Below are 14,584 nucleotides of genomic sequence, written 5' to 3'. Positions count from 1 at the left end.
AAAAACCTCAACAGCAAACACAGCAAACGGTCTCATTTATTGGGTCTTTACATTCTGCCATTTCGTCATCCAAAGGTACAGCAAGGGTTGTTGCATCACGTGCATCTTTACAGGAAACCTACATAAATACCCAGGCCAAAGTTCTAAGGGCTGAAGCAAAGGATGCTGGGAGGACTCTTTTGTCAGTCTCCCCACAACAGGTCACATGGCCCCCACCTAGCTAATTCGCTGTCCTCAGCAACCCAGTGTCCATGTTGAAATCCTATAAGTGGTGTGAGAGCTTGCAATGCAGACGGGCTCGGTTTGACGTATCCGAAGTAGGCTCTGTAAATATAGTGGACCTGATCTGGTATCTAGTCCTTGTCTCACCCTCTGCTGGGGTCAATGGTTTTAATCCCGCCAACCTGTCCTGGTGTAAGACCACCCTTTATCAACCTGACCCTATACACAACATACAAAAGTTTCTCCAGGGCTGTACAGGTCCAAACCGATTTTTTGGGCCTTGACCAGACTGTGGGCAACTACGGTTGAGCTGGTCAAGAAAAAGGATGAATCCTGGTGCTCTTTTTTCAAGTATCACCTGCAAAAACCGAGTCCCCTGAAACGATTCCGCCCCCCTGCCCGGGTTAGATAATGCCCTGAACAAGATCAGCAGGTCCCACTGACTCAGCTCCCTCAGGACAGGCTACTGGCAGGTAAAACTTGCACAAGAGGATCGCTGAAGACTGTGTTCTTCTTAGGCCAAAGGCTGTGGGAAGCCAGAAGAGAAAGGGAGACGATATGAGTATGGTTCTGACTCAGACTTTGGTTTTGGATACTACGGTTTGTAGAAGCGAAAAGGACAATGATCTTTACTCCTTGGAGGGACACTAATAACTTTTGGATCAAACCGTCCATAAGAAAGTGAAAGTTACTGATTACTTTAGTAACTTGGAAAAAATTGTCAAATCTGGCAGTGTCCTGAGCAAACTGATAAACACCAACTTTTTTGATACAAAGAAACAATATCGTTTAAAAGAACACATTACACTTTTAGGGAGACCAAGGAGTGGTAAAACTGCTTAGACCGGAAATTAAAATGATCATGTATCACTTCTGCTTTTTCACACCCCCTGGTGTCTTTTGTTCCCAGTGGTGGTTTTCTTTCTCCTCTCAATGCTGTTCCTTAGAATGAGCTACTTAAACATACATGGGGGGAGGGACAGAAATAAGAGAGAAGTCACTTCTGAGAGTTGTTGCCAGATGAAGCTAAATGTGCTCTTTTTATAGGAAATACACACGGTTCAGCAGGATGAGCTAGATCGGGGCTTATTACAGGATGGATCCTACTAACTTGCCACAGAACTACCATGAGTGCAGGTATAGCTATCCTCGTCAAGGCCTCAGCCAATGCAATGCTACTGTCCTCTGCCGAGGTAGAGAAGTCATCTGTTAGCTGTAAGAATAATGATAGCAGATTCTGTTTCTGTCTAGTCAATATATATGCACTCGCGATGCAGAGACAGTAAACAGCATCTTTTCTCTCGAGAAAGAACTTGTGATGAAATACCAGAAAGAAAATACTATTGTGGGTGCAGATTTTAATTGCACCCTAAATAATACTGTTGCTAGAATAGGTTGGAAGCCCCATCCAGCATCATCTCAGACCCTCCTAACTGTCATATCTTTTCATGACTTGCTAGAGACTTATAGGATCAAAAACCTACAAACTAATAGTACATTTGGGTTGAGACCTGCAATGATTAAGTGTCAGCAGCCAGACGGGACCGGTTTTAATCTCAAGAACCCTCCAACCCAGCCTATTCAAGTGTAATATAATTCCAGTTGGTTTTCAGATCATTTCATTGCAATGGATTTTGCCATATCTCCTAGTCAAGTTATACTGGCACAGTGATAAAGGGAGCTACAGGGATCTCTCCACGGATCAGATGAAGGAGGTTTCTTTTTTCCGCACATCTTCCTGTGCCAGCTCCCGCCTCTGGTGCACCTGGCTTTGGCTAACTCATGGTGTCTGCCCATGCCGACCGCATATTGCCAGCTACCAGGTGGCTTGCTTTCCGGAGTGTAGCGTCAGAGCCCTCGCAGATGGTGGCAGAGGGACATAGATTCAGCCGTGGTGGTAAAGGGCAACTGTCCAGAGATGATGCTTGACTGGCCTCTGCTTCTTCCACCGGCGATTCGGGACGTGGTGCTGCGTCCTGCCGTGCTTCTTCAAGGCACCAAGGAGATCCAAAGCTGGTGCTCTGGAGATTCGAGGCAGGGGATGCACTTTCAGGTGGACTCTGGCTCTCAGAAGAGCTTGCTCCCTCCAAGGCAAGCAGACATTCAGGCCAGAGGCAGCAGCGCACCACTAAGCTGTGCTGACAGGTCCTCTATAGTGACTTTTGGCTCAGTCACATTCCCCATGATTGGCCTTTCTTTGCGTCAACGGCCTGCTTGTAGATGTCATGATCCACCATCTTACAGCACTGTGTCTTTTGCCATGTATCCATGTGAGGCAAGTGCACACCATTTTTTTTGTGGGAATTATGTGGGTGTGGTTTGGGGTGAGATGAATTCTTTGTTTTTTAACCTGGAATTGAATGTGAACATTTAGTCATACTGCAGACTTGTGTGGCCTGGCAGTGTTCTTCTTCTTCTTCTTCTTCTTCTTCTGGCTTTTCCCCTTCAAGGGTCACCAAAGTGAATCAACCCTCTCTCTCTAACCCTGTTCTCTGTATCCTCTTCTATCACACCGACTACCTTCATGTCCGCTCTCACTACGTCCATAAATCATATCTTTGGTCTTCCTTGAGACCTGTTGTATAATCTAGTCAGAAAGTCTACACTGCCTCTCCAAGACACTTCCACACCTCCACAGGTATATCATCAGGACCAACTGCCTTTCCACTCTCCATCCTCATCAATGCCTTCCTCACTTCACTTTTACTAATCTCTGCTACTTTGCGGTCTACGGTAGTAACCTCTTCTATCCTTGCCTCTCTTTCATTTTCCACGTTCATCAGCTCTTCAAAGTACTCTATCCATCTTCTCATTACTCTTCTAGCATCTGTCAATACATTTCCCTCTATCCTTAATCACCTAGACCATTTGTACATCCTTTCCATATTTAACTCTGTTTCGCCAACCTGCATGGATCATTCTCTCTCTCCTTACTGTCCAACCGAACATATATGTCATCGTATGCCCTTTGTTTTGCCTTTGCTACCTCTATGTATACCTTACGTTGTAACTCCCTGTATTCCTGTCTGTTCTCCTCAGTCCTCACAGTATCCCACTTCTTATTTGCTTACTGCTTTCTCTGTATATACTCCTGACGCACTGTATACACACATTGACAGACCAAGTACTCTCCTACCTGTCTCCCTAATAGCACTAGCTTTAGTTGTCCAATAATCTGGAAGCTCTCCCTGACCACCCAGAGGCTTTCTCAACTCCTCCCTGAAGACCATACAACACTTCTCCCTTTTCAGCTTCTACCACTTTGTCCTCTGCTCTGCCTTTGTCCTCTTGATCTTCCTTGTCAACAGAGTCATCCTACAAATCACCATCCTACGCTGTCTGGCTACACCTACAACCTGGGAAACTTTATTTCTACCAGGCTGGTGGGCGGTGTTCTGTTTTCTGGTAACAAAACCAGCGATTTGATGTTCTCATTTTAAGTTAAACTGAGTGTCTTTACGGGTTCCCTTTTGAATGTATTCTTGTCAAATCTCAGCATTTGAATTATTTCATCCATCCATTTCTTTTAATTTATACCTTAATGTATTTATTTTTCCTTGATCTGATCCTTCTCAACAAAGCACTGGAATGCAGTCTGCATGTAAAAGAATGCAACTTTTTCATCCCAAATAATGGTTGTAATGTCAGACCAGCAATCACATCCTGTAATTTCATTTTATTATTTTTAACTATCGCTTAACACTGTGTGAGAAATAATTCATACCCGCTGATGTCGACTCAAAAAATACAGTCATCTCCCAATATATACATATACATTTCTCCGCGTTTAAGGTTGAATATTTACATTTCACAATAGACACATTTAAAAGAAAAGGTCCCTTCAGTAACCTTAAAGCGGTAGTCCAACTTGATATTGTGAATACAGAGATAGAAATTATGTGCGGCCTAGAAAAAAAAAAAATCACATTAAAATGATAGTAAATCTAAACATCACTAATACAGTGAAAACTCACATATGGTCAAAATTGAGACAATTGCTATTTTGGTATCAAAATCCTCCTCTTCTGAGTTACATCTGGGTTCCAAATACAAGTAAATCCAGTGTCAGAGCACTACCATTATATAACATGATATCGCACAGTGGTTGCCTACAATACCGTAAGATGTTAACGATGATGTCACAATGAGCCAATAACACCAAAAATAACTGAGGAATGCTGGAGAGACATCAGGCACATACTTGCATCTCTTCATCTACACAATTCCTGAAGTTACTAAAAACAAGAACTGATCATGTATTTCCATGGAATACAGTACAGTCTGGCGCTTTCCAGAAAGCAAAGAAAAAGCAGACATTCCAGCTCATCAGCAAGATGACAATGTGTTTCTGTGGTGATTTGATGAAGTACAGAATTAATCATAATGAAATTAATTTGTCATCTAAAAGACATTAATGATAACTGTCCTAGATCAAGCCTTAACCTTGTCCGAGCTTTAAGTACAACTGAGCAACATGCTCCGTAGCTTGAGTTGACATTTTCATCAAGTGCAATTTGCATATTTTTTTAACCTTTGTCAGGAGATTCAGAATGTTCTGTGCAACTTGTTTTTACTCAAAGTTGGAGAAACAAGTCCAAAAATGCGTAAAACTTCATCTTGTTTCTATATTTTGCGCCATGCAGGCGATAATGGCTCAGTGGCACAATAAGCTGATGGAGTCCATGATGTTAAACTAGTTATTTATATAACCCCAGAGAGTAATCTTTTATTCTCAAAATTGTATTAATTATCAGTTTATAAACTGATCAAAAGGTCGGTCATCTTTATCTCTCACTAGACATCTGATTAGGACTTGAAAATTATTTTCTTCTCCACAGCCTGAATTCAGAAAGTTTGAAGTAGACAAGTGATGATCTAGAATAATGATTGTCTTGAAAATGAAATGATTGATGATTTCAAGTTCTTGCCTATTAAGATACATGGCGTTCATTAGACAGACTTAGAAGGACTGGCAGGTGAAATGTTACTTCTTTTCGACAGAGCCCAAGAGTATTGTCTAGGCTCCTAGTCTGCTGCTAAGTTAAACTAGCTCGCACACCTCGTGTACATTTCCATAGAAACTTGAAGTTATAGTTAATGGTATCAAAATGCCACATACTGTATATAACACACATAACGTGGTGGTTCCCCTGTTCCATTGTTCTCTCAGTGTACCATTAATTGTTTTCACATCCAACTGGGAAACAAAAAATCACATAATTGACTTAACTATGTTATATTGCCATTCAAGTTATATAAGCCTTCTTGATTGCTGAAAGATTTCTTTGTTTTTCAAATTTGTTCAGCCAGTAGCCCTTTGGTTGTTTGTTTGTAAGCACAGGCTAACAAATCACAGCAAGGCATTTTCTGTTGGTAGACCTAATTTGAACTTGTTTTCATTGTGTCAAATTGGATTACATTGAAGTCAGAATTATACTGTGATTTGTTTCCTTATTTTATAATTTTGTATCACACAGACATAAGACACCAACTGACATGATCCTCTTGAATCTGCATAAAAATTAAGAAGTAAAAAATTCAGTGATTTACTATGTTTCAGTGAGCTCACAAAATAAGCAGGTCTGATATACAAAAGATGAATAAGTCAGAATAGTTTCTCTGCTCTGACACAATAAAGCAATACAATTTGCAGTTGTGTGACGTGACCCTCGCATTTCTCCCTACATTTGTGACAAAAGCATAATGTCTTTGGTTGAGGGAAATCTTCAAGTGTAAGCCGTAGGAATCTTTTATATCCAGCTGTTTCACTGCAGCCTACGACGAGATGACATCCTCAGATTTCCCTAAATTAAGGTCATAAAGGTAAGATAACAGGTAAAAAGGTCTCTTTGTTAAGGCCTTCCAAGATGAAGATGCTTATTAAAATTTTTATGTGTTAACACTTCAGATGAAAATACATTGATATAAGAAATGGAATAGCAACTTGCATCTGAGGATTTTTTCATTAATACTTCAGCTCTCACTTGCCGATGGGACCACATATCCCTTAGCATCGAAAAAGGTGCCAGATACTTCATTATGAAATACAAATTAATTGATTTTGAAACCTTTACAAACATAATTTTCCATTCCAGGTTCAGTGCCTTCAAAATCATATTATTACTAAATTAATTCTTATCTGCACAAACCAATATAAATAAACATCTTGCAGCCCCAGCATGACCTTTTCACAGTAACTAACACTCACTTATTACAAGCACTCTGAAATATTTCAATTTTGTCACAAAAATCATACAAAAATATAATCATGTCAGTAGGAGGCAGTATTTAAAGGGCAGCTCTACGGATTCAGTAGACTGCCAGGGAGTTGGGGTACTCATGAAAAAGTACTTGTCTTGATCACCCTCATCAGACCCTCTGTGCGTTTGGAGTCTGCAAAATAGTGTGTGATAAATACAGCAAGATAAACTTGGTGATAAAATGGTGATTTTTAATTCGAAAGATAAGACTGAACGAGAATGGAAGATACCCGAATTAAGTACTAATTCATGTTTTTCTGTAATTTGTTAAGTTCATTTGATACCAGTGAGCATGAGTACAATTATGTGTTTGACAATCTCGATCTGTATATTTTACTGCTCTTTAGTCAGAGATATTTTCCATTGCAATATTTAGTTTGAGGCCGCATAAACAGACAGCAAATCTGCAGGGCGGTAATCCAATTGAATTGTGTGCATGGGTGGGCGGGGGGCTTGGTTTGTTAATTTATGGCTGACATATCCTTCACAAATTTGTGTGAAGGTAATGCTGCATTTAGTTTAGATTATTTTACTTCAGAGGTTGCTTAACATAGTTTTTGATCAAATAAATGGAAACAATTTTCTGTAAAATGTTTAGGAGTCTGTCCATGAATGTGACGCCTAAAGCATTAATGGTGAAAGATTTGAAAAATCAGTCGAGCGTCCCTTTAAAATACTGCCATACAAATTAAAAACATTTCTTCCAGTGTCAGATATTACAGGCTTTATGATGTTAGTTATTTTTATATTTTCATGTACATTTAATTTCTGCATTACTCATGTTACACCTCATCATGCAAATTTATGACAAAGGTTTAGATAGAATGCAAGCAAAATTATGCTTTACCAAATAAATACATTTTTACAAAAAATGACATACTTGCCCTTAACTGACAACATTAGCCGGTCCAATGATTTTCTATCCCATTTGAATGAAGCTCAGTATCCGGAGCTTTCAGTCCATTCTTTTTCCACACAGAGTCCAAAATGTCATTTTAAGTCATTCAAGCTTGACACTGTGCTCATTCTAGGATGATGGCCAGTGTTAGGTGACCCTGAACACACTTCCTTCCCTCTATTCTCTACCTGTCCATCCGTGAGGCATCATCATCAGTATTTTTCCAAGCTGGAGGATCAGTCGTTGATTTATCTACCCTCTCCTCCCCATGTAAGGCACGAGGGCCCCACAGCACAACACTGCAGAGCATTGGCCCCCCCACCCATTATTACCCCACATCCTCTGGATGTGAGGCTTTGAGACAGAGCTCAAGGGTCTCAGATCAGCCTCTCCTCGGGGGGCACTTTGAGGACGCTGCCCATCTCCAGCCTGGCCCCGGCCACCTCCTGCGAGCTCGGGCTGTACGTGCCCTCTGACTGGCGCTTTTTACGGGCGGTCATGATGAGGAAAAATACCACCAGGATGGCCAGTAACACACAGAGGGTGGTCAGGGGGATGGTCACTACAAGCCAGGGGATGCGTTCCATCTGATCCTTTTTCTGAAAACAACAAATATTATTATTGATAGAAGAAGTAATAGTATAAATTATAGTAGCGGTTTAAAATAGCAAGTGCTGAAGATATGGAAGGCAACTTGACAGACGGAGGACAGAAAGTTCTCTAAATCTGAAAGAGGAGAAAGAGGCCAAGGAAGCTCAGGTCATTAAGGACCGTTATGGAGTTCCCAAAACTATGTTGGGGGGGGCAAAAAATGGTAGATAGACCTGAGCAGCCCTAAGGAGTTCCTTAAGGAGAGCTACAGTGACACCCTCAGGAGCCAAGCCTGTAGTGCACACCCAAAGATCTGAGACAGAGCTTGGCATGGGTGAACCCGCAAGGAGAATGTCCAGGACAATGTACCAAAAGCCCATTCAGCGTCTGCCCCAGGACCAAGTGTTACACTTTATAAAGTAGATACAAGAGATAGCCGATTCACCTCCATAGGTTCGGGAAACTGTCGAGGAGGATACGGACAAAGGGTATCATTCCATCATCCTGGAAAAGAGCAGAGGGGAGTTTTCCCAAAGAAGTGGACTCTTCTGACATCCACCAGTTCCAGGCCGTTTCTCTCCTAAGTCTGGAATGCAAGATATTCTTTTCTGTCCTGACAAAAAGATTGACTACCTAAATGGCGAAGATATAAATATATATATAAATATACAGATATATTGACACATCCATCCAAAAGGGCAACATCCCAAGTTTCTCTAGGTGCTTGGAACATACAAGCATCCCCAATCAGCTTATCTGGGAGGCCAAGGAGAGCGAAGGAAATCTAACGGTTGTCTGGCTCGACCTGGACAACATATTCAGGTCATTTCCTCACGGCCACATCAACATGGCTGTGGAACACCGCGATATCCCCCACCGCATCAGGACAACGATTACCAGCTACTTTGGATTAGGATTCAAACTATGGTTCAAAACTGCCCATTTAAAAACCCAGTTGCAGTACCTGGAAAAAGGGAATCGTGATAGGCTGCATCATCTTCCCCATCCTGTTCATCGTGGGAATTAACTTGCTCATAACAGCTGCAGGAAAGGAATCAAGAGGACCCTTCATGGACAATACCCTTTTGTGAGGAAAACCTTATTAAGTGCCGAGAGAAATGGTATAACTCATCTCTGATTGACAGATGCAATGTTTCCAGGATGGAGAAGCAGGCTGAAGAATGGCTGAGGAAGACTGATCGGTTAGGATGACCAGGAAAGTTCAAGGCCTGGGTCTTCCAGCACAGTCTCCTACCAAGACTCATGTGGTTACTGACGGTCTATGATGTAGTTTGGACAGCAGCGAAAAAAGTCAAGTAGACAGCAAATAAACTTTTTCACAAGTGGCTTGGAATCCCACCATGCTTCACATCAGTAGGGCTACACATTGGGTCTGGCCAGTTACAACTAACCCTATCATCAGTGGTTGAAGAATTGAACCGTGACAAAGCGCACTGTCATGATGATGTACCAAGACTGCACTGATGAAGAGGTCAGATGTGCAGGCATCACTAAGGAATCCGGACAAAAATGGGTAGCTGAAACATCAGTGACACAAGCTGAGAGCGCGCCGAAGGAAGGAAGAAAGGAATATGCCTTTCCACGTCTCTTTCCTGCTCCGTACACCCTTCTATCACCAATAAACCCTCACCGATGCAGAGTGAGGGAGGATCCACTGTGTTGGGTATGTGGAAGGGGAGGAACAGTGGCGCAGATACTGGCAGGATGCAAGGGAGATACAGATGGTATCATGATAAGGTTCTCTGTGCACTGGCTGACCTCTTGGAGTGGGAGATACAGAAGAAGCATCAGACCAATATGAGGCCATCCATTCAGTTTGTTTGAGAGGAGAAACGACCAGCTCCCAAGAAGACAAAGTACAGCCTCCTCCATGCAGCGCAGCCCTGGAAGATGAGGACGTATCTGGGAAGGAGAGTGCTCTTCCCCTGAGCTGTGCAAACATCACTGAGGCCAAAGACACCTCATGGTCTGAGGAGGCAAGGAAGATCATCCTGATCAAGCTGATTGTACCTTGGGAAGACGGAGGCATATGAGAGCAATGTCGCCAACTACCAGGACCTCTTTGAGCAGCACAGGGAGAATGGATGGCAGGCCTGACTATTGCAAGTTGAGGTTTTCCATCCCAGTGTATGTGGAATGGCCCGCACACAGCTCTGGCGAATAGCAGGAAGGCAGAAGAAGGCAGCTGTCCTTTGGCTAGGGGAGGCAGCAAAAGGGGCATCTTGTTGGATCTAGAATCTGGGGGGTGGAGGGAGGAGTTGGTCTTTGGACCAGAGGAGATGGGCAGTAAATTCCGCCAACCGGAAAGCGTTGTGGTTCAGGGTCAAGACACCCTGTGAAAGCTAGACAGGCCACCTGATGACATCTTCTCTTGCCTGAAAGCTAGTCATGCAGACATGACTGAGTTAGACAACATTAATGTAGATGTATTTAACAGGAGAAGCAAAGTTTGACTCCCTCTTATTTTCAATCTCTTGTGGTGTAAGAAATGCTGATAAATGTACAGATATATCATCACATCTTTATGTCAGAGGTGTATGTGAGACAGACACCATAACCATATGTCATTTTCTAGATCTATTCACGAGATTCTTTAGTGCATTAATACAAACATAAGATACAGTCAGTTGGAAAAACATTTCAGCAGTGTTTGTCCAAATCATATAACTATTTCACATCTACATGTAATGTAAGAATGGGCATTTTACATAGGTTTCTTATTAGATTTTACACATTTACAAAAAAAATGATGTAAGTCTTTTACTCATATAAAGCATTGCTTCCAAGTGAAAAGTATAAGAATGTTAAGGCCAAAAAAATAATATAAAAATTATTTTCCATCTTATATAATAATGTTTCCTTTATTAATCCCTCATAGGAGAAATTCATCGCAGCCAGGGGAGCGGTTACGGGTTCAGTGTCTTGCTCAACATCTATCTGAAAAGCCTTTTCACTCTGTCAAACATGAAATATTGTGTTGACCTTAAAAACATAAAGAATGAAACAACTTCAGAAGAAGCTTGTTTGTAAGGATCACTTACGTCGCTGGCACACAATGTGCCACTGAATCCAGGCAAACACACACATTGAAAGCGGTTGAGTCTGTCCAGACAGGTTCCACCGTTAAGACAGGGGTTGGACTCACACTCGTCTATTTCTGTCTCACACCTGAAAGCACATTATCAAGGCTTTAACATAACTCTGACTGGCAAACTCACAAACAACTCCGCCAACCCTTGGACACCATCGGATTTCAAAAGAACAAGAAGTACATAGCAGACGTGGTAAGTTTGACAAACTCCAGAGAATGGGAGGAATCAACAATAATGATTTCACCATCTCAGCTCATCTTCTCTGTTTATCTTTATTGTGCTATGTTTATAATACATGACCTGCAATAAAGCACAGTCCTCCTACGTCTCACATATTCTATTCTATTCTGGGCCGTACAAGATCTTTAGCCAACATATTAACAGCCACTTTAAATCAACATATTTCTAGAAAAACAGACAATTGGTTAAAAAAGAAATGAATCAGTGCAACTAATTGTCATCTTGATGTAAATCTTATTGTCCGTTTTTGATTTTTTTTTTCAGTTACATCTCCAAAAAATTTTACTCACAAGACATGATTTGAATCATTTTTAATTTTAAGTTAAAACTATGATCATTGCTCAGCACCAAATACAGGTTTGAATACTTGTATGCTTAATCCATTCATCATCTACCGCTTATCCTACACTTAGGGTTGCAGGGGATCCCAGAGCCTATTCCAGCTGCCATCGTGCAAGAGGCGGAATACTCCCTCGACCAGTCGCCAATTGCTGGGCCGCATATAGAGACAAACAGCCATTCGTTCTTGTTCACAAACTAGGGACATTTTCCCAGCTTTTGCCAATTAACCCTCTCCATGTTTTAGGACTGTGGGAGTAAACCCACAGTGACACGGGGAGAATCCAGGGTCCATCTTGCTGTGTCACTAAAGCACTAACAACTGCGCCACCAGCCCACTTGTATACTTACCCTTGATAAAGAGAGGAATGTCTCTTCTGTCTATTTACCCATCCGATACAGATACTGCATGCTTGTTCACGGTTAAAGACAAGGGAGTAGTGCTATGCTACCAGTGATGAGCAACGTCTTGCTCAGTGGTATTCACAGAAAGAGCACTCATGGTTTATGTTTGTTCCTCACATTTTTTTTAATCACTCGATCCTAATTGAGTCTACTCATTGAACCCAATAAGGTTGTTATGCAAATGATGTCCCGTGCATGTTGAAAAAACCCCTGACTTGCAATGAGTGACTTTTTCCTTGACTTAACCTTACATATTCATATAGCCTAGATGAAGTTCCCCGCTTCAATTTGTTACAGCATTGTCAAGGTAAACTGTCCATTTCTCTGCAAATGTTGATGTTAATATGCAGTACAATGAAGATCTATCCTGTTGGCTCTAGCTTATGAGATTGACTTTTGCGCTATATAAGGAAAAAAAATCCTTTAAATTGTTGCTAAAATATTTGACATTTAAAACTCTCTCCCCCATAATAAGATACTGGTAAAGGCAAGAGTTCACATTTTAATGTGCAGCAAGTGTGTTGAGGAATGCCAATAAATCCCACCTGGTGCCGGTGTATCCTGGTTTGCAGGTGCAGTTGCCTCCAGTATCGCCTCCGATACAAACCCCTCCATTGAGACACAACGTGTTCACGTCACATGCCACTGGAGGATATCGCCACCTATTGGGCAGTTAAATTGTTTCCATTGAACTGTACATGCTTCATTTACAATTTAATAAATATGTAGCATTAACATCAAACTGCTCTAATGACTTTTTTGGTGAATTTGTATGCATTCGAATTCAAACATTTATCAAAGCCTGACTGATCTAGATTGAAAATACTGAGAAAGATGTTCAGATTTTTTATTTTCATTTTGTCAGTATGCCTGTGTTCTGTGCCTTTACTTTCCATTGTTTTTCTTCAATTTTCCCTTTATTCTTTTGAAATAACTTCTGAAGTGTGATTTTAAAAAATGTGAATCTAGTATTGACCAATGTGAAATACGAATCAGCATTCCTGTGACAAAAAGGAATTGCAATAGTAAAGAAAAAATGTATTGCAAAAGTAAATAAAGACTAAATGCAATGGTTAAAAGTGAGCTTAGATATTTATCCAAATATAGAATAAATGACGACGTTTAAGGCATCAGTCCGATGGCTTATTGTAAAGCTGCTGGGGACAAACATACAACTTCTCCATTGGACAATATTCATGTAGCCAATGACTAGAATCAGCTGAACTTCGTTGAAAAATGTTTCGCGATCATGTGTTGATTTGCATTTAAATTTGAGGATTGCTGATAAGTGTTTTATCTTTCTTCGTTTGTCTGTTTTTGTTGTTGTTTTTTGTTTTTTTTTTAATCCATGCTGGCCTCAAAAAAAATGTACTGAAGGGAAAAGCGTAATCTGAACTTACTGGCAGCGTTTGCCCTTGTATCCTGGTAGACACAAACACGTGTGAATCCCCATGGTTTCCGCACAGGTTCCCCCATTCACACAGCTGAATCTTGAGCAGTCGTCCACCTCGTCGTCACAATTTTTCCCTGTGTATCCTGGCTCACATTCACACCGGTAATCTGCCAGGAGGTCTTGGCATGTCCCGTAGATACAGGGGTGAGAGGCACACTCGTCTATCTCCGCCTCACATAGCTCCCCTTCCCATCCTGGGTCACAGCTGCAGTTAAACTCATTGAACTGGTCCTGGCACACTCCACCGTTGAGGCATGGCTGAGAGACACAGACGTCTGTGCCTCGACAGCCTCTGATCGGCTCATTCCCGCTCAGTCTTGAGAAGCGGCTCGTCTGAGGGGCTTCTGGCACGTTTGTAAGGGGTAGGTAAACACCACCTATTCTCACATCCCGCAGACATCCGCTGAATTCCTCTGCCAACCAGACTGTGGTATCATTGAGGAAGTTAAGGTTGCCACCAACCTTGTGGCTTCCGCCTGTTGCCTGTCCATCAACAATGAGACGCCACAGGGACACTGTCTGCACAGCATCCACCATGGTCAGCTGGATGTGATGCCACGCACCATCTGATATTGTCCTGTCACTTGTGAATGCCAGGAGCTCTGAACCCACCCCGCTGTCCATCTTGACCAGGAAACTTGAATTCATCAGACCTAAACACAGAACTTCATCTCTGCCAGCAGCCCTCATTAAAATCCCATTCTGGTCCCGCGTTCTCATGCTCATGCTAATGTCGGTTACAGGGCCGACCAGGGAATTGTTGGCGAAGTACTGGAGGGCATTATCCTGAAAAGTGGCATTTGTTAAACCTAAGGAAGGCAAAGAGCATAAAGTCAGAAAGTAAAACTGTAAAAGTCCTTTGTTTAGATGCTATGAAATAGGTTACTTTCAGTAAACAAATGTAAGTATCTTGTCAGTTCTAAGAGATATGCAATGTGTTTCTCAAAATGAGAAATTTAACCCAAAAAGTCTGATTTGATTCTCTAGAAAGTCACAATGATGATTTTTTTTTTTTTTTTGTCACTGTAACACAAGGATTACCCATGTTTGTTGGTTGCATTCT

General features: G+C 41.7%; 1 protein-coding gene across 1 annotated transcript in view; it reads right to left on the bottom strand.

Annotated features, from left to right (window-relative positions):
• Window positions 1-3,896: 3,896 nt before the first annotated feature.
• The window catches only part of LOC147221772 (protein crumbs homolog 1-like), a 31,864-nt gene continuing 21,176 nt past the window's right edge, over window positions 3,897-14,584 (bottom strand). Inside the window, exons 10-13 of the mRNA XM_086169957.1 lie at window positions 13,469-14,330; window positions 12,614-12,730; window positions 11,034-11,160; window positions 3,897-7,979 (exon numbers count right to left, since the gene is read on the bottom strand). Coding sequence (XP_086026083.1) covers window positions 7,758-7,979; window positions 11,034-11,160; window positions 12,614-12,730; window positions 13,469-14,330 — 1,328 coding nt within the window. The 3' untranslated portion in view covers window positions 3,897-7,757. The remainder of the gene's footprint in view (window positions 7,980-11,033; window positions 11,161-12,613; window positions 12,731-13,468; window positions 14,331-14,584) is intronic.

Source organism: Fistularia commersonii, chromosome 22, assembly GCF_037954325.1.
Source record: "Fistularia commersonii isolate RoL2024-O1a breed Wild chromosome 22, RoL_Fcom_v1.0, whole genome shotgun sequence".
Classification (NCBI taxonomy): Eukaryota; Metazoa; Chordata; class Actinopteri; order Syngnathiformes; family Fistulariidae; genus Fistularia; species Fistularia commersonii.
The sequence above is the reverse complement of the archived record's forward strand: the minus strand, read 5'-3'. Positions and strand labels throughout refer to the sequence as shown.